General features: G+C 46.5%; 1 protein-coding gene across 6 annotated transcripts in view; it reads left to right on the top strand.

Annotated features, from left to right (window-relative positions):
• The window catches only part of LOC143357013 (uncharacterized), a 410,515-nt gene that overhangs the window by 213,558 nt on the left and 170,425 nt on the right, over nt 1-26,532 (top strand). For all 6 annotated transcript variants that reach the window (XR_013082750.1, XM_076793133.1, XM_076793135.1 and 3 more), the window contains 2 exons: nt 13,822-14,022; nt 14,618-15,614. Coding sequence is in view for 5 of the 6 variants with exons in the window: in XM_076793133.1 (XP_076649248.1) it covers nt 13,822-14,022; nt 14,618-15,614 (1,198 nt within the window). In the remaining variant the exon portion in view is untranslated. The remainder of the gene's footprint in view (nt 1-13,821; nt 14,023-14,617; nt 15,615-26,532) is intronic.

Consider the following 26,532-nt stretch of genomic DNA (forward strand, 5'->3'; position numbering starts at 1 on the left):
GGTTCGATAATCAGTGACAGGATGCGCCCGTCTAGGGGGGAGCCAGCTCCTCGTCCGCGAACAAAGAATGTCGATAACGAAATGATTGGCAGTCTGCTAATTAAGCGACGCAATTTACGTGGCCGCTCTATATTTAGCCAGCAACAATCCGCGGGTCTCGCAGCCGGTCGTCCATTCGCGAGAGCTTGCCCCTCCATGGAAATCGACCGCGAGGCTGAACTCTCTTTCGTTTCCGCAGCTGGCCACCGCTTTCACAATCCTCTAAACGCCCGTTCCCAGGAGACAATGTTATCTTCCGGTCCTTTCCGATGTCCGGGAGAAAAAGAATTCGACAGCGCCGATAACAACCATAAGAACAAGATCTCCGGGCTGCGAGATTCCATTTCTTGATCCAAGATTCGACTTTGCTTCTCCTGCACCTTCTAATAAGCACTTTGCAACTGGGGATGTCTAACACATCAGGTTCGTGGGAAACAGATGGAAGTGGCGTTGCCATCCCACTGTGAGAATAGTAATTGTTTCGTTCAAGGTTTAGAAGGTTAAGCTGGTTGAACTTCTCTAGTTTTTATTTAAACCTCCCTGAGTCTGCCTTTTTAAATTTAAATCTCTCTTCTATTTTATTTAAATCTCCAGATTATTTTGCGTTGAGTCGTCAATATCCACCATCCAACAAACTGCTGACTATCGTGATCGATGAAGAACCTGTCGCTTTCGTTGGCCAAGTTGAACGACCCCGAACGAACGAGCAGCTTTTCGCTTTCGAATTTCCCCTGGCCGGGTGCGGTTTCGCCAGCACTTCTCCCATTGTCGCATATTGGCAAAGACTTCATGTGGAAGCTGGAACCCGAGCGAACCAGCCGGGACCTGTCCGAGTCTGTCGTGCCTCCCTCGGACCTGACCTCGCTGGCCTCGCCCCTCCGAGGCCGGATAACAATCGCGATAATTACACCGTGAGAACGATAATTGGCTGGCGGGCGCGTTGCCCCTCCGGTCGATCAGGCTAATCTGCGCGAGTCCCCGTCATATTTTCATGAAATGTCACATCAGATAATGGGGCCGAGTTGCGCGACCCGGAAAAGAATCGGCACACATATACAGACACACTCGTACGGAAAGATAGAGAGACGGGGGGGGGGGGGCAGCGTTAAATCGCGCGGTGAAATTCCGAGCCGATCGCGATTCCGTTCCTCGATCCTCGATCGATCTCTGACACGGGGCCCAGCTATGGTCTGAGATACCGATCGAGGCACCGAGAGGCCCGACGACGACAATGTTGAAAGTTGCCACGGGAGGTTTTCTTTCGCGAGCCGCCGGGAGACTCGTGTCCAGTTGTTATCTGTCACTTGTGAGAACGCTGTTTATGATATCTGATCGGTCCGGGACGCGGTGTTGCTGTCGCGTCGTTTATCTCCGCCGAATGATGGATGCCCGTGGAATTGCTAATGTTCCCGCCGGTTTTCTCTGCCAGAGAAAACTGCTCCCCGGATAGAGGCGGCTTGGCTCGGTGCGGACGCCAGATGGGAGCACCGGGTGACCGGAGACACCTGATACCTGTGTCCTCGCGGGACGAGACGCTGCGGTGGAGCTGGATGCGTAGCTGAAGTTGCTGGATGATGGTGATCGATGGGACCTTGGAGGACGGTGGGGATTTGTCGAAGTTAGTCAGCTACCTGGTGGCAACGGGGAACTTGAACTGCATCAACAGTTCACGCGGTAGGATAGTTGATCGCAGGGTTGATCCTCCTGGATCTAACACCACTGATGTACCTCTGGGAATTCCTGATGGCAACAGGGTGCTTCGATAAACTATGCGTTCACATAGCTGGTCAGTTGATCGTTGGGTTTGATCCTGCCGGGTCTTGACTGATCTCAAAGCTCGGGCACATCTTCTGGAGGATGCACGTAATATGGCAACAGGTAATCTAATGGTAGTTTTGCTACCTGGTAGCAATCAGGAGCTCCGCACAATCTACATGAGGACGTTACAGGTGGGTTACTTCATCGTTGCGATCAATCTCCCCGGATCTTGCTCGATCCGAAAGCATGTGTACATCTTCTAGTACTCAAGATAATGAGCACTAGATCGCATGGTAGCAGGTTTAATGGCGGTTTTGCTACCAGCTGGTGGCAATTGGCAGCTCCGATAAGCAAGATGAAGAGCTTACGGGCTAGGTTGATCGATCTTGTCCGATCTTAACTGATCCGAACGATCGCATGTGTCTTTACAGATTCCGAAGGATATACATCATTTCGTAGCAGGTTTAATGGCGGTTTTGCAACCTGGTAACAATAGGTAGCTTCGGTAAGCTGTGTCAAGGGCTTCGTGAGCCCGATCACTTGATCGTCTTGATCGATCTTGACCGATCTGAACGCATAAATGTATTTTATGGAAATCTACAGGATATACACCGTTCTATAGCAAGTTTAATGGTGCTACTACTGTTTTAGTACCAGGTAGCAACAGGAAGCTTCGATAAGATGTATGAAGATTTTTTTCGGAGTGGGTCACTTGATCATCTTGATCGATCCTCGCCGATCTAAACGATTAGATGTGTCTTTAGAGGTTCTAGAGGATATGCATCATTCGATAACAGGTTTAGTGTCAGCTCTGCAATCTGTTAGCAATGGGGGTCTTCGATGAGGTTTCTGATTGCTGGAGGAACTTTGACATTCATTTCTGGAACGTCGGTGAAAGACTTCGAAATGCCATTTACAACATTTCGTTGCCTGAGCTCCGAGCTGCAATGCAACATTTTGTTACTTTCAAAATGATTTACATATCTGTTCATAGGTAACAAGTAGAGGAATGTAAAAATTGTTTTAAGTAACAAAAATGACAATTTTTAGTGGCTCCACAGAGTGGCCACGGGTTAACGATTTTTATGATTTACTTGACGAGAATGATGAATAAAAATGGGAAGACAATGTTCTTGACATTTTAAGTGAAAACGTCTTCAACGTCGCCGGTGCAGGCCCCTGTCTTCCATCCGGTCGTTGCATCGTGTTCTTTAAGACGTTTTAACTTAGGACGTCTTCGGGGAGCTGCATTGTCGGCCAGACTGAAAGGAAGTTATGCTGTAGTTGTCGAAGTTATGCTCTTTGGTCGCGGCCGAAACCGCGTTCAGGATAATTTAGTGATCGTTTCGAGAGAATTGACTTTCCTCGACGATCGACCGGTTGTATAATTCCCCGCGGGAACCGAAGCCGCGACGATGATTAATCGGACTTGAAGAAAAGTCGCGAGAGCAGTGTACAAGCGATGCCCTCTCTCGCGCGCGAGCGAGCGAGCGCGCGCGCGCGCGCTTATGTGAAAACGCGGTGGCAATAACTTCGACCAAATTGATTCAACCGCGCGAATTCCGGTTCCCAGGCTGTAAATCTACCTGTTGCGAATGTCAAACGCTCACACCGGTGACAATTGATTGCGACCTGGCGGCGTCTTTGCCTCTACACCTGCGCATACTTGTCACGAGCCGGGAAATCTGCAATATTGTATTTGTTGCACGTTCCGCTGCGAATTTAATAAGCTCCCACAGGTTTCACTAGGGACGAGTGCTGTGTTCTTGTTCCATTCTCGCATGGGTAACCATTTATGTGATTAGATTGAAAAATAAGTAGCATAGGCAAATATTTTCTCTTTGCTAGAAAGAATCCTCCAATCCGAAGAAAATTAATTTTCTAGCTTTGACCGCCATACGCTCCTCAGAAATAGTTGCATGAAATGGCTTGGGATAATATTGAATCCAGTTTTGCTTTAAACTTTAACTCAACGAACTAACTTTCATTTACAGTGTCCAATTCTGACGAAATATGTCACACGGGATTAATTAATTAGCCGTCCCGCTGGATGTGAAAATAGACGAATTTTTACCCCAGGGAACCTATGAGGGTTAATAACACAAACTGATTGCCTTTTGTCCATAAATTATTGTCTCATGTTCAAGAGATTGGTTCAAAATCGAACATTTGGCGATTAACGAATTTTTTATTTCGATGGGAGGGAAAACTGGGTGAGAAAGAAGATGGCGTGTAGAGCCGTGTAACCGATCGTACCCGGTGAAACGCGACAGTCGGTCGCACGACGCCATGATCGCGATAACAGGGACGTGTTAATCGGCACCCGCGATCGCCTCGAACGGGACTCGGACTTATTAACTCGATACCGACGCCAGTGCCCGATGAATCGATCGTGATTCATGAGACGAATGCTCGAGAGCGGTAGCCGAGTGCACGCAGCCGATCCCAGATACCTCGATAATGAATTGCATCGTCGCCTCAAATGAGCCACCTTCTCTCTATCGATACCAGTTCGCGCTTAGAGATCGCTACCTGTCCGTGATAGCCGAAGAGGATCCCGGTGATCGCCAGACGATCGCTTAATGAAGCTGTCGCCTGCGATTCATCAAGAGCTGGACGATCGGACTGAGCAATCAAACCGATCAAGAATTTATCTAAGAAAATTGCACGCGATGGGGTTAGTGTCTCGATTCGGAGCAATATTGTTTTCAGTTTTGGAGAAACTAATACGGCATTCTTGACATTAATTACGATAATCAGACGGCTCTGTAATTTTCATTAATATCTCAGTTTCTGAAATGTCTTCTTCGAGAAGAATCGCGAGACATTCTGAGTTACTTGTGTACAGTGTTGTCAAGTCAGGAGAATTGAGTCGAATCGAGGGGAAAGAGTTACTCCCCTAAGCGTGGGGGAATTGAGTGATGGAAGGGGAAGGGTAGAGTGGGAGTTCAAACCAGTTTCGCCATAACAAGACTTGTCTCCCCACTCTAACTTCCCCCTCCACCGCGCTAACCCCCACGCTTTCGCCTGGGCCCGGTCACGTGACGCGTTACGTCCCTGTCGCGCATGCGTCTCAGTGTCACGTGACTAGTCCGGCAGAGAGAGGGTAACTGTTTTCCCCTGAATTCGTGCTCCCTCTGTCGACTCTGTGCGACACGACAAAACGATCTTGAACGCGGTTTCGGCCGCGTCAAAGGAGCATAACTTCGACGTTCCTTTCCCGGCAGACAATGCGGCACCGCGAAGACGTCCCGTGTTAAAACGTCCTCAGCTTCACCGGCGGAGACCTCTGTCTCGCGCCGGGTTCTTTAAGACGTTTCCGCGGTGATTTTACGAGACTCGCACGCTTTAGAGGCAACAGCTGCCATTCGAGCCGGCTCCTCGGTTTCCTTTTACGGCGGGTTTTCCCTTTTATTTACTCCCGGAATTATATGAATTAATATACGGCCGACAGGTTGGCGGCGTTCGACGTGTATACTTTCTCTTTTATCATTCCCGTTTAATTAGTCCGAAGATACACGCGACACGGCCGGAGAAACGCCTGCGCACGCGAGCCGTTCATTAAGCGCATCGCAAAGCGATCTACGGTTTCTGGCTCTCGTCCGCGGGTACACATGTGGGAAAGTTGAAGCGAGAGAGAACCTGCGGGGGAACCTGTGTTTATGGTTTCATCAACGGCGGATTCGTTCCCCGAACGCTTATTACAGCCTTGAGACACTTGTCAATGGCCGTGCAACTGCGGGGACGCGTCGAATCCCGCGAGAGGGAAATAAGAAGTCGCCGTTCAGACGGAATGTTCATTAAGCGCTCTTTAAACGGGATTTATGGCACTCGGGTTGAGACTTTTTTCCCACAAGGCGGGCAGCAATCAGTACCGTGTCAGACTGCCTTTTTACGCTCACTCAAGAAGAATCAGATCCAGTCTCTTAATTATTTTTGTGGTCTGAGAGGTACTTCCCTCCGAGGATGAAGGACATTGTACATGAAGAAATATACAAATGTATAGTATTTAATAATTTGACCTCGTGCAAACAATTTTTGAATATTCGTTTGAGTCAGTATGATGTCAGCCCTGAAGGGTTTAATCTTCTTCTTGACTCATTGAACAAAAAGGTTCCCTAAAATTATAAACTAAAAATGGCTCATAAATACACGGATTTTATGACAAAAATAAATAGAATGTTTAAAGATTTGAAAAATACTGCAGCATTGTTTTGAACCCTATAAAATTAATAGTAACAGAAACACCTGTCTATGGAGCTCCCGTACCTTGGAATTAATTCATCCAAATTTTTATTTCGCATTAAAATCCGCAGCGTACCAATAGAATATCTGAGAATTTTCTGTTTCATCATTTTCTTTTTGATTCTACTTTCAAAAGGCTTGCAAGGGTCGATTCACGCAATCCCATTAACGTGGCCATAATCAAAGGATAAAAGACTGCTTGAAAGTCCTTTCAGAAAGCTCCTCGTGCGTCACAGGTCTCGCACCTGCCCCAGGTGGTTGCATAATTCCAGTAAGTGGAGTTTTAAATAATGTCGCGCGATTACTCGCAATTAGTGTCCTCGCGAGTCCCGGGACGCGGTAATTAACCCTTGCGCAACCCTCCCGCGACGAATCGCCGAAGATGGTGATGCACGTACCGATTAATATCTCGGTGAAATGAAGATTTGCACGGGGACCGGTGCTCGCAATCTCGTATTCAATGGCGCCGAGAGTTGTGCGAGCTGTCGTTTCATAACTCGAAGCCTTGGGAACGTTAATTTCATCGGGACGAACGCTACCGTGGACCGTCGGCTAGAAATTTCCGAGCGGAATGGCTTTTATCGAGCTTCGAATCTTTCAGTAGATAAGGTCGTGTATGGTCAGACATGACGGAATACCGTGCAATTACTTTGCCCGGAGATTGATGGACGATGTCTTCGGAGAAATATGGACAGAGGAGGGATTAAGACGTCTTAATATCATCGGGGACTAATTATCGGGAACGTAGAATGTCTGGCCTTATGGCCGCGGATATGGCGCCGTCGGAAAGCCTGACTCCTTCTTCGCTAGCAAATTAGAAATAGCATTTCGCTTTTTAGAAAAATACTCTCCATTTCTGGAATCGTCGATTTGACGTAGCACCACCATATTTTATCGCTTTCAATCATTTCTGAGTGACAGAACAAATCTTTTTCTACCGAGAGCCAGTGCTGAAACAAATTTCAGGCGCCTGATGGTAGTTCGCATGATTTGGGGGATGTTAATGTAATCTCCTGAACAAATATATATTCTTATGCTGTAGTATACGACTCCTATGATAAGTTAAGAGAGACACATTTTTATTTTTCGTCGTCCCAGCTTTTCAGCTGACACAGAGAGCGTTGAACTGGTTAGGACACCTTCAGCATTCGAAATCGGCACAACGCGATAAGATTATGGTTTGATACCCCGGACACTGCATCAAACCTCCCAGTGGAAGCCTGTGTACCTTCAACAAGCTCAAACATTGGCTGACCATGTCCACGTGGACAATCGATAGACATTATCGGCGTTTGCAGATGCAATGGGAGTTGAAGTACGGCTTTGTGTTAGGTGATCACTGGATTTCGATTAGGATCGAGCGACATAGCGGCGACAGCGGTGGCTGGATCTACTCTAGGACTATGAAACCAAGCAATTGGATATGAATACCCGAACTCTGTTCGGTGCCATGAGCCTGAATGGGCTAGAAAAAAATTTGAGGATGCAGAAAATTATTTCCGTTTTCACATTTTCCAGAAAATCTCTACCGTTTTTCTGGGTTTGAAATTTTGGGTCCCGCGTATATAGTAATAGCTGGTTGGAACACTGCGGGATGCTAGTCGAGCGCAGGCCAAGGAAGGCAGAGAGAGAGCCACGGCTCGTTTAAAATGCAGATTAGACGTTAGGCCGTCTTTTAGAGCTGCTCGTTTCTGGCGACACGCGCGCCGGAACCTAGCCTTTGCGGCTTTTCAAATGACTCCACAATGGGTCTCCATTTGCGGCGCAACGGGGCCCTATTTGGCGCGGCAACCCGCGTGTATTTGTCTTTAGTCTTTCGCGATAGCCTCGCGATGCAAGCCGGGGCCTGCGCTCCTCCCGTGAGAATGCACCCGGGAGCTGTTGATGCTCCAATACCTGGCATACATTCGAAACTTGATAATAACACGGCCACAATAACGTGAACTATAACGTGGTGTCACGTTGGATTTCTCTCGGATTGTCTTCTAGATCGATGTGTCCGTTCAGGCGCATTGTTCTGCAGCTGTCACTGTTATATCAATTTACAGTTCCAATATAGACATTTCTACAGAACATCCTAAATTGTGTAACTGGTGCATTACGATGCTCCAGATAATTTTCGTAGGCCTTGATACTAACATTAGTACAATCTTTCCTTATCTGACACAGAAAACATTCTACCATAAATTTGTGCGATAACATCTTAATCTATTAAGCACAGTGATGTAAAGTTTATACTTCTCACGAGAGTGTAAAGTAAAATCCAGCTTTAACAAAATACAATTATGCGTTATTGGGTCCCCAATATAAACGATATCGGTTCCCATCGATTTTTCCCGGACATTTGTCTCGAATGAGTTCGGGCAACAAGTGTTCGCAGCGGCCGCTGAAAAACTGCATAAAATTTGCCTCTACCTTGGCTCGTAAAACGCAAGGCAGCGAGAGATTGGGATCGCAAAAGCCGAGCAGCCGCCACCACTGCCGCGGCGATGCTTGACAAAACAATGAGCGGCTCCGAAAGATCTCATCAGGCTGTTGTGAAGCCGGCTGCGGGTGCTCGTAAACTCTCGGTGTTCCCAAGCAGAATATTACACGGGTTGCGCTATATTATTCATATCGTCGCGATTTACCGCGAGGCCGTATCGGAGAGCCAAGGGACCGCTTTCACAACACTTTACGCCGGCGCTTTGGAACACACAATTTGCAAAATTAGATAAGTTTTATTACCACGTACTCGTTACATCAACACGAAATGATTAATTTTCAAAGAAAAATCATTCACAACGAGAAGATGGAAATATTAATATTGTCAACCGTAGTACTCCTTAAAGCATTCAGGTAAAATATACTAAAAAATTTCCCGAGAAAATATTTCTAGAACCTCACAAATTTTAAAAGAAAAAATCTGACATCCTAGTTCTAGCGTTAATCGGTACCTATACTACTACCTTGATTATGCGAACCTCTGGTCAATGCAGCCTCTGGTATCCCAACAAGTTTAAAATTTAACTAGCTCAATGTGTGCTCATCCACACTATTTATTATTGAACACCGAATCTAGTCTTCTGACTAATTCTGTTAGCAACTGTCCAATGAAAAATTGCGAGGAGTTGAGAAAGAAAAGAAAATTTTACTCCAGCTTGTTGCAAATCAGGTAGGAAATTTTTATTTTGCACAAAGCTCCGCTGCCTGGTGATCAGCATCACATTTCGGAAGTTGCAAACAGCTGTGCAGCTAATCGAACGCATCAATCCGCCCCGCGGACAAAAGAGGGAGATGCTATGGGGTTAGGGACGCGTAACGTCGCAGGATTTGATCGGATGGGGGTCCCGGTGTAAGTTTGTTGGAAAGCAATGAACGTCGCCGGTGACAACAGAGGGGCAGAGAATCGGCGTGTCGGCGGGAGGCCGGACGTTTATGATGGACGCGATAAGGAGCGGGGCTCGTGGCTGTCGCCGCGTGTCTCATTAGCGGTAAACGGTCCGCGGGAGATGTATCTAGCCCGCCGAAACTAACCGGCTTTCACTGCGCCGTGATTTACCGATCCAGCGCCCTTCAATTTACGTCGCGAGTCGCGCCCCGGCCTCTCTCTCCCTCTCCCTATATATCTCTCTCTCTCTCTCTCTCCCGCGCAGAGAGAACCATTCCGCCGCGCGGAATACATAGAGATAGGAAGCGTGTAAATCAAACCGTTCAGCCCGCGATCCTTGCTCCGGATCGTTAAGCCGCTGGATCCTAGATCCTGCCGGGAAGAGACCATAAAGCTCGACTTGAAACGGTTCCGAAAATAATGACTGCTTAAAAGTGTATGATAAAGGTTCATGAGTGGAGGAGTTGTGGGGAAGATCTGCGATGAACTATTGTCGCGGGGAACACACGTTTGCAGGCACCGTATGTTTCAACCCGTTTAGCACCGTGAAATATTAAACTTTTGAAAATAGTAGAATATTAAAAAATCTTCCCACTGCCTTAATGAATTGAAATAAAATGTGAAATAGAATTTCTATCTAGTTCCGAAAATTTGATTCCGATACAAGACGGTGACTCGGGACCGGCTTTCGCCGTATTTCGGATGAGGGAACCTAGGAGGAGTGACCATAAAATCGTCGACCTAGCTGCGACATCTTTCGTTGGAAAAATATAGAATGACATAACCTCTGGTTCTGGCACTCGAGCGAACTTCAAAAGAAGAACAGTGATTTTCTTGTTTCGAAATAAATCTAGTCGTCCTATATCGGAATAAAAACTGTAGCTGTCCGGACGGCCGAAAAGTCGCCAGTTTCGCGCCATAATCGTCGAAGAATGGAGACAATGCGTTCGCGAGCGGCATTGTTCATTCATTTGGTTCGCGTGTCCTTTTCGCGCTCACGGCCCGGCCGAGTCCCGGAATCTGGGCCAGTTCCTGCTGGCCAGCACGTTCGATCAACACGCAAAGAAACCGCAACACGTGCCACGCGACACACGTATATATATACACGTACACATATGTATATACCGTGTATGCACCGTGTATGTGCACACCGGCGACTTAATTAAGCCGCATTCCCCGGTACGATTGCGCAAACTCTTCCGTCGCGTGATATGATCTTTCGACGCGCGACGGACACACGCCGATTACCACCACCACCAACGGCCCGTGAGAATCGATTTTTTCATGATCGGTATCGATACCTCGACGGAATTCGACTGTCAACCGCCAACAAGCCTCCCGAATCGCTGCTCGAGTATGCGACTTTATTATCTTTGTTATTTATTACCGCGACACAAGAGAACGTTCTCCCGTATCTGCGATCTCCTGGATTGACATAATGGGCCGAGGTGCGGTTCATTAGCGGACGTGTTATTGAGAGTTAATTTCGGTCCGGACATTCCTGGCCGCTCGTAGCGCGAATAAGTGACATAACTTCGTTCTATATTGTAGACATTGTAGCTTGGGGGACATTTTTTCTCTGGGCTGTATGCTTGCTTTGCTTTGTTGATTGCTTGCACTGTGGTGGATTATATATCAGCGCGAATAGTGTAGGAAATATTGAATTAGTTAAATATTTATTGAATTGGCGTATTAAATTTCATATTGGATAATGGGTACCCATATTTTTATCGGTATTTAAATTCAAAGAAAATGTACACAAACACTATCGCTATACAGTGATTTCTCTGTATATGTCGCGAAGACCTGGATGGTAAGTGTCGCGGAATTATCCCCACTACCGCGGGGTATACCCCGTGAGGGGCCTCGCACTCCGAGGAGTGTAAACATAACTCGGGTATGTCTCCTCGACGATACATGACGCTGACAAGACATATATATTGTTGACATATATCGAGAATTCACTGTAATCCATCTCCTGGCTAAAAATAGTGACTGAAGGCAGTCTCCTTGACTCCTCGCACTCGAATAGCTCAGCACACATCACAGTTCAATAGGTCAAACCTTTATAAAACTGGGAAATCAGTAAGAACAGGTAAAAACACGCGACGACCTCGACTGTGTTCAATTATGGTAATCGAATCTGTTTTTCCACGATCAATATGTGTCGGACGTGAGCGCGCGCGCGCAGAGGGGTAGGTGTGTGGGGAGGTGGTTATCGTAAAAACTGGCATACCTCTTTCGAATCCTCGTCCCGTTTAATTTGCAACGGTTGGTATGCAGGCAAGGTGTGAGCATTCTACCGGTCGCTTTTATTCGCGCGTTGCGCCGTCTAATTGCTTACACGTTGGGCTGCGCGCATCGATGCACGTGGGCGAGAGACGAGGGGGCGCGTGCATTGCTGCGCAGCCACGCTGTCCTTTCAGAGATTCTGACGAGGAGCCCCCGGAATCTGATGCACGCCGCGGAAAACGTTCTTCACGTTTCGCGGATTCAATTTATCGAGTTTGTCGCTGGTAACGCCGCTCGCCACGATTTACGGCGCGAAAAATAAGTATCTCTGCTTTCCGATTTTTTTCTGGAGAAAATGGTACATCGTACGGGCAAAAAAGCTCTTGGAGTTCGTTGCGTTGTCATTCTAGAATATAAATCTATTTTTTTATTCCAATTTTACTCGTTTTTGCCGTCGATGTGCAGCGTGGAATGCATCTCAGAAATGGCACTTTCGAGCGAACCGTGTAAAACATTTGATCATGATTTTTCCTGGAGAAAACGGTACATCGTACGGGCACAAAAGCTCTTGGAGTTCGCTGTGTTGTCATTCTAGAATATAAATCTATTTTTTTACTTCAATTTTCCCCGTTTTCGTCGTCGGCATGCGGCGTTAGAACGCATCGCAGAAATGGTACTTTTGATGTTACTTGATCTTCATGACTTTTTCTAGAGAAAACGGTACGTCGAACGGGCAGAAAAGCTGTGGGAGTTCATTGAGTTGTTAGTGCAGAATATAAAGATATTTTTGAATTTCATTTTTATTCGTTTTTGTCGACGATATACAGCGTGGAATGCATCGCATGTCGACTTCCGTACTCTTCTCGGAGCCCCTCTACAGAAAAATGTGGCGAAATTATCAGTTAATAATTCCGTTACCAGAAATTTGATCAACCACCATCCACGAGCCGGGTATCACGTAGGGTAATGCGTCGATTTAGATGCAAACTCGCTGGTGTTTTAATCCGGATGCACCGGTGTGCCCCCGACGCAATTTGGCGGGCCGATTAAATTCTGGCCGCATTCCTTCGGTCTCTCGCGGGTAACGCGAATGCAGAGTGAAACCGTGGGACAACTGTGGCGGTGTGGCCGGCTCTGGATGAGCATCATTCAGCCGGGGCACGTCTCCTCAATTTTGGGCGTACCCCCGGCGCGGTTCGCCGTTGATTACTCTCTAATCAGCGTGATTAACGTGCGCCGGGGCTTGGCTCTCCGCAATTACTCTCCCTTTCGCGTGTAACTTATTTAGAGGAATTTCATTAGCCTTGCGAAGCTTCCGGCTTGGTTTTAATTAATCGCGAACGATTGTCCGTGGGGCCCTTTCAACGACCCGCAGAGGGATCGAATTGATGTGGGAAGGTGGGGGCGAATCGCCTTCTTGCGTGTTTACCGGCTCAATCTTCTTGGATTTGTTTGGCCTGCGCGTTTAGGGGAGATACAGCGTTTAATCTGTACGGAGCCTCGAACAAGATTGCTCTTTATTTATGATATATATTCACTTATTATAACCGGGAGATCAGTTTTAACATTATCTTGCTTCATCTTGCTTCGAATTTAACCCCTTGTCTTATGAGTTCTTTCACGACTAATTAGAACGTTCGTTGTCAACGATGTTCTATATGGTACAAGATTAAATGCGATGGAAAATGTACATTCGTTCTATTGATACTGCCGCTATTGAAATTTCTGGAGAGAATGTGGGAAAATAAGAAACAGTTGAAGAATATAGGCGGACATAAATTGGTAATGAAATTATTATAGCATGAGAAGTTCTTCTTTAATAAGTATATAATTAACACTGGAAGTAGAGTAGAGCGCTCAATGTAAACCAGTTTATACTCTACTATATAAATTAGAGAAGTGCTTCGATTGGGGCAGCAATCAGTCTATCATAAACAAGACAGAGTCAACTTATTTATGAATTAGGAACGGATTTGAATGATTTAGATCAGATTGGTGATGCAGTTTCAGATGCACTCACTTTCTAGTAGGAAAATTGATTACAGCATAATATCAAAGTGAACCATTTTTTAATAGCCTAGTTCTAGTACGAATGCAGTTTCAAATGCACTATTTTTTTAGAAGAATTGATCGGCGGACGCAGTGAAATTAAATTGAATATTAATTTTGTGTTACAGGGGAACGAATCCGTGGTACCGGAAGGCTGGCCTCTGACGTTGGGCAGACGTGGCCTCATCCTGCAACTAGGAGAGCTAGAAGCCTCCGCACTACGTCTCGGGGAATGTTACCTCTGCATACGCAGCGCAGCTGCAGTTGCAACCACCTCGGGGAGCGGCGAAGCGGCGGCTGGTGAAACCGTCGAGCGGAATACCGTCGAGGTGAGTCACGTTCCTTTGTCATTTTTTTTTAAGTCCTATCCACTGTCTCCCTCCCCCTCCTACACCTCTCGCCGTTATCATCATTCCTCAAAAACCTTATCACTCCCTCCCACGAGAATTCAAAACTTGACCACACCTGTAAAACTAAACATAGACAACGGAGTAGAACACTGGAGAAATTGACCCTAAATGTAAAAATAATTTAAACTAGCATTATGAAATACCTTTATGACAAGATTTTATAAGAGGCGGCTCAGTTTTTAATATTGTAGGCAATAAAAGACCCAACGATGCCACTCAAACGTCTCTTCACATTAAACACAGCCCTGTGCTTAAAGATTAGTATACGAGCCCCAAATTTAAAACCCTACATCAAGAAAGCCAGGTCATAAAAATATGTCTCAACAGGTCAATAGAAATCGTTCCGACGTGGTACACAAAAAAGAGGGCACAAGAGAATCAAGGATACTAAAATTGCCCCCAAACCCAGAACACATCCCTTACCAAAACCCAGGCCCAGTCAATACACCAACCACCCCTCACCTGCCACACCCCATTTCCTCGCAGACCTAATTCCACCATGGACTGTCCACAGATCGCAGTAGTTTGGAGAACGACGTCGATGAGGGCCCCAGGGTTCCTCGGTTGGGACCGCGAGGAGGAGTTCATGGACTGGCGGGAGGTGTCTCGCAAGGGTCAAGGTAGTTCGTCGGGCGTAGGCGGTAGCATTTCCGGTCCCCAATCCTCGAGCACGGTGAAGGCGACGCGCCCTCGTCGAAGATCTCGCGAGGAGCCTCGCGCAAGAACCAGGGAGGGCTTCGCAATCGATCATCGCCGCGAGGAGACCCGGTCGATCGACAGGTTGGAGTGCAAGAGCTCGAATGAGAGCCGCGAGACCGTGGCCGAAGAGGCTGGACACGCGGTGATGAAGTCCAGGTCGACGTCGAGCGTGAACACGTGGAAGCCAGACCTCGACGAGGACTCTGAACAAACAACAACAACAACAACAACAACAACGACAACGACAACAACAGCAACAACCAGGGTCAGTTCGAGCAACTGTTCTAGTCTTTCCGGCGACGAGAGCCGCGCGAGAGTGAAGAGGTGCGCCAAGGTAGTCTCGTCGTCGACCATGGAGAAGTGGAAGGAGACGGCCAGGTGCGAGACCAGGAGCAAACTCCTGGCTCCTGAAGACCTGAAGACACCCCTCAGACTTGACAAAGCTGTCCTCGAGCGCAAGAAGGTTGGCAGCGAGCCGGATCAGGATGATAGATTGCAGAACGTCGACGATGTCAGCGACGACGATCTGCCTGCTTTCATCGGGAATCTTCTGATTTCTGTCGAGAGGAAGATCGAAAGGGTTTCGTTGGATGACCTCACCTTCCCTTGTCCGGCGTGCAGGAATATTGATACGGATGATCCGCTGCTGGGATGCAGGTGCGCAGGAGATGATTGCAGCTGCGGAACCGGGGAGGACACTTGCGATTGTTCGAACTCCGGCAAGAGGAAGGAGCAGTCCGCGAGGAGCTTCGAAGTGGCTGGCATCAAGCATATTGACAGCGACGACGAGGAGGAGGTGCGGATGGGATTCGGTGAGTGAATTTTCATTGATCACGTAAAAATGGAAAAAAGGCGATCCTCTCGTGACAGAGCTAATAATTTATACTTGTAAACTTGTAAATTTTCGTGGTACGGTTTTACGGCGCTGTGCGAACCGTTCGATTTTCGAGATTCCGAGATGTTGAGCGTCGCCCACGACTCGTCCGGAACAACTTCATACAGGGGAATGATTTATCGAAGCCCTCAATGAACTTGAAATTCTGTCGGAAGCGTGGCGTGGGCGGTTAGCCGCGGTTAAGTGGCTACTTCGCGTCACGACGGCCATCTAGGCGCCTCCTTGGAAAAACTTTGACGCCGACTAGACCCATGCAACGTTCCCGGAACGCATTGTGTCTGATTGCTCGCCGGAAACTGTGCGCAGAGGTCGATTTCATGCGCGTGGGCGGACAAAATTCATTTGCTCAAAAGCTGGCCGTCCCAGTGCCGCCTCTTTCTTAACGTTCTCCCCGCGAATTCTTCGCACCATTTATTCTCAGAACATTATTTAATGTACAAACGAATGCAGCTGCGAGTTTCGCTGATAAAAAGTGCATGGCACAAAGTTGACGGACGAACAGGAGCCTCGAAGGATGTATCGTCGATACGTCACGCGTCCCGAGCGCGACATTTGCATTTCGAGAGGTCGTGTTTAATTAGCAAGCCGGCGGACGGCACGCGCGCTCCTGGAATCCCGACAGCTGGCCGACTGCGAGACTGTTTTCACACTCGAGCGATTCAGAACCGCGGCGAGCGGAATTAATCTTGAACGCACAGTTTGTTTTCCCGTAGACCGTAAACCCGCGCGCGCAGCTGACTGACTTGATTTTCAATTTTGATGTGCTGCAATCCCGAGCCGAGCCGAGCTGTTGCCGCCCCGGTGATGCACGTCTTTTTTGCAGTCATTATTCAATTTACAGCAGATTGATGGTGACCGCGCTGACAGCTTGGCTATACGATAAGCAGAAATGTTTGCGCGCTTATAGATTCTTGTCTGTTCGGAGCATGCAGAGATTTATTTCCCTTGGATTGGGATTCGTCTGATAGAATTGATGTAGAACTGATATAGAATTGATATAGACTGATGTGGAATTGATGCAGAATTGATAGAAGTAATATAGAATTGATATAGATTCATATAGAATTGATATACAATTGATACAGAATTGATATAGAACTGAAAGAGAATTTGTATAGAATTGATATAGAATTGGAATAGGTAGATTGATACAGAATTGATACAGAATTGATGCAGAATTGATACAAAATGGCTACAGAATTGCTGCAGAATTGATGCAGAATTGATACAGAATTGATGCAGAATTGATGCAAAGAATTGATATAGAATCGGTATAGAATTGATACAGAATTAATATTGATATATACAGGTTTGATATAGATTGATATAGCATTGATATAGATTGGTATAGAATTCATATAAAAGTAATATAGAATTCATATAGAAGTAATATAGAATTGATATACAATTGATACAGAATTGATATAGAACTGAAAGAGAATTTATATAGAATTGATATAGAATTGGTATAGGTAGATTGATACAGAATTGATACAGAATTGATGCAGAATTGATGCAGAATTGATGCAGAATTGATACAGAATTGATACAGAATTCCAACATAGATTTTCTGTAGAATTACCGACATTCGGTTAAAAAGCGAGGTAAACGAAGTACCCAGGAGTCGGAACGATTGCGGCGGCTAATCGCTCGGTCGGAAAACTATGCCGTCGATGTAGGATTGTTGATCTAAGGCGGATTGGGGACAATCCGCGCAAGAATGTTCGCCGGTCGACAGCGTCGCGGCAATTCCTCCGTCCAAATTCGAAGAACGACAGGCATCCCTTTCAGGGTGCCGGCTCTCGTTCCATCGAGCGAAACGGTGAAAAAAACGCGCGGAATGGTTCCCGTTCACCTACGCGACGACACTAAACCGGCCGGCAATGGAGATCCGTATTACGTAAGCCGTGTACAAGGGGAGACAAATACCATAAGTCACTGTTACGTTGCCGCAAACACACCGCTAATGACATGCCGCTCGGGTGGGTGGCGAGAGAGCGTTTTGGTCGTCGCAGTTTTCTCTCTCTCTCTCTCTCTCTCTCTCTCTCTCTCTTTCTCTCTATGCGGGCTCATGCTGCAAACCTGTCGGCGGCGGCACCAAAGACCAACTCGCCGGAAGACGAGCGTGGGAGGACGCGAAAAGAGATCGGTCGAGTCACGGAACCTCTCGCGACCCCAAAGGGATTCGCCTTAACAAACGCCCCTTTTATTTTTCACGGTGCAGCATCAACCGAGAGACCCGAGAATCTTCTCGATGATTCGTCTGCTTTTGGATATGTGAACGAAACGGACGCACTTTTGTATTTTAATTGAATTTTAAAGTTCACGCGCCACCTCGAAACCACCGGCGACTAAATTACCGTTCGCAGACAATTCGCGTGCTTACAGCAACAGCAAATTTTCCCCGACGCGATCCCACGTCAATCCTCGGAGAGTCTGAAGAGCCATTGTCCCCGTCGCTATAATCGACCGCGCGGCGTCTATTGATTTTTCATTTCTCAGCCAATTCAATTATCCGCGAGGACAATTGGATTAATTCAGCCCGGTAATTCCCTTGCTTCCGACAATTGAGTTAGATGGCTTGATTCCGCGCGCGGTTGTTTGCCCCGTAGCTGGCCATCGTGCCCGGTATTAAATATCAGAGCCGGCATTAAGGACAAAAGCGCTTGATGGCTCCAGCGTGCAGCGAGCCTAACCGAGTGCCATAAGGGGTCGTCGATCGATCGAAACGCCAGATAAACCGTACAGAAATCAGGGGAATTTCCCTGTCGTCGACGGTGAACCAAACGCTCTCGTCACGATTCGTGTCCGTTGGATAAAGTTGTTTGTTTTGTCGAAGAGAGTGAGAGAGAGAGAGAGAGAGAGAGAGAGAGAGAGAGAGTCGGTCTTCAACCATGCGAATAAATGCCCCGGGAATTACACGGGCCATTACCGGCGACCAGTTTATTTTACAAACGGGCACACACGCACACGCATCGCGGGGTCCCACAGGAAGAACAACGCGAGGAACAACGGGGCGGAAGGCCATTACCAGCTTCCTCTTATTAGGACAGCTACCCCTCGCGATCTCGTGTTACCTGTGAGGACTTTAGGACGGTGCCAGCCATGGATGAATCCTGTCTCCTCGTGTCCAACCCTCGGCTTTTTTATGCCGACGATATCGTTGTTAAATGAGACGCTCAGGCCCTTTGTAGACAAAGCTGCTGATGAAGGAGGGTGTAAACAAGCAAAAATTAATGCCGAAACGTTTCAAGTATCTCTCTGTTTTACGATCCACTCATTTTCATCATGGACGTATGAAATGGTCAGGCTCGGCAGTCATCCAATTATCAGAAAAAACGTGTTGCACCAAAGAAGATAATATTATTACAATAATATTATTCAACAAGTGAAGTAACTCTCAAGCTAATCTTCTTGCTCATAACAGATCCAGAAAATTTTTATTTTGCATAAAGATCCGCAGACTAGTACAATATTTTTCCATACAGGCAGAGGAACTTCAGAAAAACTACTTTCCAATTTTATTTGGAGCTTCTACCGATATTATATAACGAAAATTAGTTCCACTCGTAATTGTCACCAAAGAATGCCAGAACAATTACAAAATGTGCCCAGATAGTAGCAAGCACCGCAAAGAACAGTTACGCCCCTGGCTGAAATCATGCTCGCGTCGTTCTCGAGGTACCGGGGCTCGATCTTCCGATCCCCGGACTGTCAATCACGGCGCTATTGTCAAGAGATCCGAGACCGCGGAGGATTGACCCAGAAACGCCGCCGAAATTCTTGTCGCGGCTCGTCGGACGCGACGAGATACCGGGAACCGCCGAAAACCGTTCCCGATCGGCGCGACAACAGAGCGCGGAAACCGGTCGCGACGTCAGTCATGCTGTCAACGTCGAAGAACCTGCGACTCGTCTCCGGAGCGTTTAACGCCACGAGATCGGACGTGACTTTGCGCCGGCTGTCGCGTTTCATTAGCGCGCGCCTTATTGTCCGGCTACGGCTTCCCGTTCGTTCGCGATCGTCCCACTCGTTTTCGAGCGATTCCTCGAACCTCTGCGGGACCGAACCCTGTGTTTCATTCCTGGACCCACAGTTTGTTGCATCATCGCATCATTCAATTACGCTGACGCTCGAAATTGAAAAGACGCCGATACCTTAGACGATTCGACAGAGAAGGAGGATTTAATCGGAAAATTTCCGAGCACTAAAGCCGACTACGTGACATGACTCAATTGATTTAGATTTTTGTCAGCTTCGATTATAATATATGCTTGAGTTCCTATGGAAGAGTGCTCAAAATTTCGACAATTTTGAAAGGGAAAATTTGGGCAAATTACCTAGCACTAAAATCGACTAGTATGTGCTGCTTCATGAGAATGAAATGATTGAATTGATTTAGATCTTTCTCAGCCTCCATTACAATGTATGCTTGAGTTAAGAAGTTTATTATTCCTATGGAAGAGTATTCAAAATTTCGACAATTTTAAAATGGAAAATCTGGGACCTGCCCAGCACTAAAATCGACTAGTGTGTGTTGCTTCATGAGAATGACACGATTGAATTGATTCAGATCTTTCTCAGCCTCCATTACAATATATGCTTGAGTTAAGAAGTTTATTATTCCTATGGAAGAGTGTTCAAAATTTCGACAATTTTAAAATGGAAAATTTGGGACCTACCTAGTACTAAAATCGACTAGTATGTGCTGCTTCATGAGAATGACATGATTGAATTGATTCAGATCTTTCTCAGCCTCCATTACAATGTATGCTTAAATTAAGAAATTTATTATTTCTATGGAAGAGTGTTGAAAATTTTGAAAATTTTAAAATGGAAAACCTGAGACCTGGCCAGCACTAAAAGCGACTAGTATGTGCTGCTTCACGAGAATCAAGAGATTTATTATTCCCATGAAAGGGTCTTCATAATTTCAACAATTTAAAAATTCATCACCAGTCATTTGAACGAGTAGGTTCGGCGTGAACGATTCGATGCAGGGAAGTTTTATGCACGAAGCGATCACAGGAATAAAATCGAACGATTTTACCCTGGCATTCGTCGTCGGGGCCATCATTCATGGATCAGAGTCGCATTCCTCGCGCAGCCAACTTGTCATCTCCCCCGAAGGGCTTCCAACTAACCGATTGCCTTTCCGGTGTTGTCCGATCGTTCCCCGAGCCCTTACATCCGTCCGATATCGAAGCGTAGGCAACGGAAGGCCTCGGCATGGAAGATCGTTTATCCGTCGAATGGTGGTCGATCGTTCATCGATATGTTGCGCAACAGAGCATTTCCACGTCGCGATCTATCCTTGGGGTCTAGATAAAGCTGCCAGCCGGTTAGGTTGTATCACTATGTCATCGTCGGTGCATTTCGCATCGGCCTCCCGTGACGATGCTGCACACCATGAACACGCACACCGTCCGAACAGTGCGCGCCGTGAGTCTTATTAAGAAAACGACTTCTCCCTGTTTACTGAACCATGAAGACTGCTGCTTGCCGAGGCTATAGCACTTCGGTAACACGGCTACCATGGAGGATAGGTCGAATTGAAGCGTTTCGGTGCAGGAGGCCTCTCCGATATCGAACGATTAACGGCGAGGGAGGGAGAGGGGCGAGGAGGGGAATCACGTTAGAGAAGACCAACGGCGTTTCCTATACCCGGTGGCTCCCATTGATCCTCTCTATGGCGGTCCTCAATCATATCTACTTAAGCCGGGGGAATCAAGCTCACCGGCTACCGCAAACAGAGGCTGTTCACCTCGACAGATACCGGCCCCGCTACGCGGCGGTACATAATGGACGATGTTAAACGCCACGATAAAATGGTGTCTGCGTTTCATGCTCCGCCGGTCGGTCGCCCGTTTCGGTCGCGAAACACTCCGCCGACGATTCATTCCGCTGTTAGGCTAATCTGCACTGCCGACGCCACCGCCAGCCTCGACTCTTATTTCCTAAACGCTTTTCCCTGAACGCTACGTTTCACGTCAGCTTCTCGATACGATCTCTGTTCATGTCATTTTTAATACCCCCATTTCACCTTTTTTTTTAATTTTTGTTCAAAAGAAAATTATTCGACTACCTCCTGGTATAGTACGGTTACTAAAAAGTCGCCGAAATTAGGCCATATTTAAAGATTTGATAAACACTGTTGCACTGTTTCAACAAAATCGTTACAGAAATTAAATACCTTGCATACCTGCCGTGTGAGGAAAATCCTTAGCGACAAGGCTGAGTCCACGCTGCGCTTACAATGAGTCGCAGAAAGAAAGCGAGTGGGCAAGTGGTGGGGAGAGCGCGAGCGTCATTGGCCGCTCGATAACCAGTTGCCTGTAGCCCGCAGCTCTCACAGCCCCCAACGCAGATACTTATCGGGCCGTTGTGCATTACTGTCTGAAATAAAATCGTTGGAGGAAACGGTCCCGCCATTAAATCGCCTTTGGACACCCAACCCGAACTCGAATAACGCGTCAGATCTTTTCACTGGCCGTTTCTATTCACCGCGATCGCCGCTGCAGGTCCTCGATTATATCCGTGGTCTCGATCATCCGGGGTCGCGAACTCTATCTCAAACAACAACAGCTTTCTGTGATATTATGCTTGCAGCTCGGAAGACATTCGATGACCTGATCCGTCCATCTCGGGCGGTTATGTGGGTCAGCTGTTCGTTAGAGAGGATGCTGAACTTGTAGACCGGAGACGATCTAGAGGAACATTTAACACGGATCAACAATGGATGTTCGGATCATTTTTTTTTTTTTTAACTATTAATATTCGTGACACGTCTGGTTAATAGCTTCATGTCTCAAGGCTCTCGGGCCTGGATTTTTATTATTATCAGAGTTAAATTGTTAGTACTAGAATTCTTGATGAAATTCAAATTTTAACAGGGTCCTTCAAAAAATTTTCTGTGAACTTTACTGGTTGGGGTTGTTTAAGAAAATGTATAGTTAATACAAAGGTGTAGCCACGAGATGTCAAATGACACCAAATTTTGTTGAATATTTGAAGCCTGGCAAAATTTTTCTAAAATTTTTATAGCTACCTAATTTGTGTGCTAGAGCTTACAGTTTGCAAGAAAAATGGAATTTTTCCAAAAAGCTTGTCACGATTCTCCGTGGAAGATTTTCGAACCTAAATCGTTCAATGTTGAGACGTTGCGAGGTTCCTGAGGATCGCAAACGTGTCAACAGGTCAGTTTAATTAACGAGTGCCGTTCCCCGCCAATTTTGACGGTTCTCTGCGCGACGGAGACGAAAGAATTCGCGAAAAATGAAGCAGCAGTGCGAATTAGCGCGTAATTAGCGAGATCCACGAGTCTTTGTCGATATAAACGACCGTGGGTGGGAACATCCGGCGGCGTATTGTCCTGTTTCATTATCACGTAGACGCTCATTGACGAGTTCGTTACTCCGGCTGGTCGATCGGTTATTTGCCGGAGGTGTTTCTATCCGCAACCATCAATTTCGACAGTGACGTTTTGAGAGAAGACAGATCTTGCTCAAAGTAGAACAATAACTTTAAAAAAGTGTCCTTTCCTGATTCTCGTAAAGTAACCTATGAAGATATAATTAGTAAATTTTTATATCAACGAAGTGACTGTGTTTTGAGAAAGAATTTTGTTTCAATGAGTTCTTTTTTCAGAGAGAGGAGAATCTAAAATAGAGCAACGACTGTTGTCGATAACAATATTTAGACAGCAATAACAGCGACACTGCAAACTTTCCCAGTTACTCGATAGGCCGACGCTTCTCCTGAAGACAGTTAACAGTTCCATAACCGTAACTCACTGCTCGCGAAAGTAAACAACGCCCCACTCAAAAAGTTAAAGAACCTTTGAACAAACCGCCGCGGAAACCATCGTGGTCGGAAGGATTCACGGTAACGGTTCGCGGTTTCACGGTCCCCGGCCCGAGGGAAGGTTAAACTAGAAAATCGTTCCGACGATGATTACGGCTGGGCAAAGTAGCTCTTGCTCGTTTGATCGCAATCGGCTCTAGAACGGCTTATCTTGCGACATTTCTTGCCCGCTGTCTGAGATGCTTTACGAGCTGCGTGTAATTCATTTCCATTCATGAATAATATATCGTTTGTTTTGCCCGCGTGGTTCCCTTCACGTGTGACAATGACCGTGTGGTTCTGAAAGATCCTAGTAACAGAATTCGGTATGGAATGGTAGAAATGCAAAGGACTCACAGTCCTGAGGATCTTGGGAATATGAAGGGCTCGGATATCAAGGTCAATATAACGTCGAATACTTACACAGTATTCCCAGGGGCCTTAGGATTCCAAAGGATTAATGTCCTAAGGGTGTAGGGACTGTAAACGGCAGGAATGCAAAGAGTAATGAAATACACGTACTCCAAGGGCCTCAGGGATGCAAAGGACTAAAGTCCTAAGGATCTAAGGACTATAAAGAGCCAGAATATCAAGGTCAGTGTAATGTAAATAAATAAAGGGCTGAAATGCAAAGAGTAGTGAAACACATAGTATCTCAAGGTCCTTAGTATTGCAAAGGACTAAAATCCTAAGGATTCAGAGGGTATATTGAGGGCTAAAATACGAGGAACAATTAAATATACAGTAGCCCAAGGGCCTCGGGATTGCAAAGGACTAAAGTCCTACGGATCTAAGGACTATAAAGAGCCAGAATATCAAGGTCAGTGTAATGTAAATAAATAAAGGGCTGGAATGCAAAGAGTAGTGAAACACATAGTATCTCAAGGTCCTTAGTATTGCAAAGGACTAAAATCCTAAGGATTCAGAGGATATATTGAGGGCTAAAATACGAGGAACAATGAAATATACAGTAGCCCAAGGGCCTTAGGATTGCAAACGGCCAAAAGTCACAGGGGTCTAGGAATTGTAAAGGGTCAGAATATCAAGGTTAGTGTAATGTGAATAAATAAAGGGCTGTAATGGAAAGAGTAATGAAATACACAGTATCCCAAGGACCTTAGACTTGGAAAGGTCAATAATTTTAAGGGTCCTAGTTGTCTGAAGGGCAGACAAAATTACAAATAATGATTTTCACAGTGTCTGAAGAATCCCAGGATTGCAAAAGGGTCGATTTCGAAGGGCCCAAGTTCCCCAACCTCGGAGCCGACAGTTTGCTTGACGAAAGAGGCGAGCGAACCTCGTTCTTGAAGAGAGGCGATCCGATGTTAATTTCCAAGGCTTCGAGCGACAGACACGGTGCATCGGCTCTCTGTTCCTTGAACCTGACCGATTTATCCGACAATCCCTCGCCGCCATTATCCGGGCGGCGTTCGCCATTCGAAGTTACTGAAATCTGGCGCGACTGGCTGCTAGCGGAAGCAGTTAAAGTCGCAAATGGAAACTGGAAATGATCATCCAAGCGGTGTGTTGCCGCGCGTTAGCCTCCCAAGTTTCTTGGGAGAGCTCTCATGCTACAACGACGGTCAACCGTGGCGAGAGAGAGAGAGAGAGAGAGGGAGAGAGAAGAGAGGACGGTCCGCTGAATACCAACGAGAACCTCTCTTCTTCTTCTTCTCCTTCTTCTTCTTCTTCCTCTTCTTCTCGTCTACTCGCGAAAGGACACGGTAATTGCCGAATCGTTTCGCGTGCGAATTCTATTTGCAAGCTGAAACCGTTCGTGACGCGAATCGGCCGTGCCGGGGCCAAGATTATAGACGGATAGGCTCCGGTGGGTCGTCCCCGCTTGATGCATTTGTGCATGAAAGATAACCCGGCAGGCTTTTGGACGTGCTTCAACGATTCTTGCAGCATCGTTTTGTCCGAAGCGAACATTCCTCCATTTTTCGATAAACTCGCAGAAAATTGTTTTTAGAATGTCTTGGGTGGTACGACCTCCTTCGCCTGTTAAAAAATTATTTATTTTTTAAATGGAGAAAAGGACTCGGTTCACTGTTAAGATTACTGTGTTTATTCTATATTTGTCCCAAATTCCTAGCCGATAAAAGTCGCAGAACTATCCCCACTGCCGCGGGGTAGACCCCGTGAGGAGCCAAGAAGCTCGTTCGGCGAGGATCAAAGAATAGTATCTCCTTCCCGATATATGTCACTGGCTAGACCCGTCTTGTGGACACATATCGAGAAAACACTGTATAGACTTTTCAAAGAATCTAGCATTTCATGACTGACTCGATAGAAGCTCCATCTCATTGTACTAAACTTTGTATTATTCAACGAGTATTTAAAAAATTGTTAGTACTATAAATTCCTAAAATACAGATGTCGATCAAAAATATTTTCAAAATTACAATAATATTTAACATACACCAGAATTAAAATAGCGGACTACGACAAACTTATTTTAACTATTTCGCGGAGAATAATGAAAGCGCAGGTGCCATTTCCGGAACGGAGAAATGTATAATTGTTCAGTTGGCATAACAGCGAGGCAGTTCCCCCCGTTTCTCGACAATGGAGCCGTGAAAGCTCCCGCGCCGAGGAGCAATTTACATCCGAAAAATAAATCTTCCGTATCCGCAAGATGGCGTCCGAGTGTCAGGAGGTCACGCGACCGCGAAAAATGATCGAGCAAATGGAACGGGACGCGGCGGGGAAAGGCAGGAAGAAAGATGGATAGGAAATGGAAACGTTTAAATTGCGAACGGCTCCTCGTAAAGCAAGCGGATCCAATCAACCTTCGGTTACAAGTCAATCCGAGTCATCGTCTTATGGTAATCGACTTCAGTTTCCTCGTCGCGATCCTCTTCTGGGGGCCTCTCCCATTCAAAATCGCACGGCCCCGAGCGATTCCTCGTCCGCGACCGAACGCGATTTCTAACGCGGAATCGCGGTTTTATACGCGGAGAGTCTCTCTCTCTCTGTCTGCCGGTTTCTCG

This window comes from Halictus rubicundus, chromosome 9, assembly GCF_050948215.1.
Source record: "Halictus rubicundus isolate RS-2024b chromosome 9, iyHalRubi1_principal, whole genome shotgun sequence".
In the NCBI taxonomy this organism is placed as follows: Eukaryota; Metazoa; Arthropoda; class Insecta; order Hymenoptera; family Halictidae; genus Halictus; species Halictus rubicundus.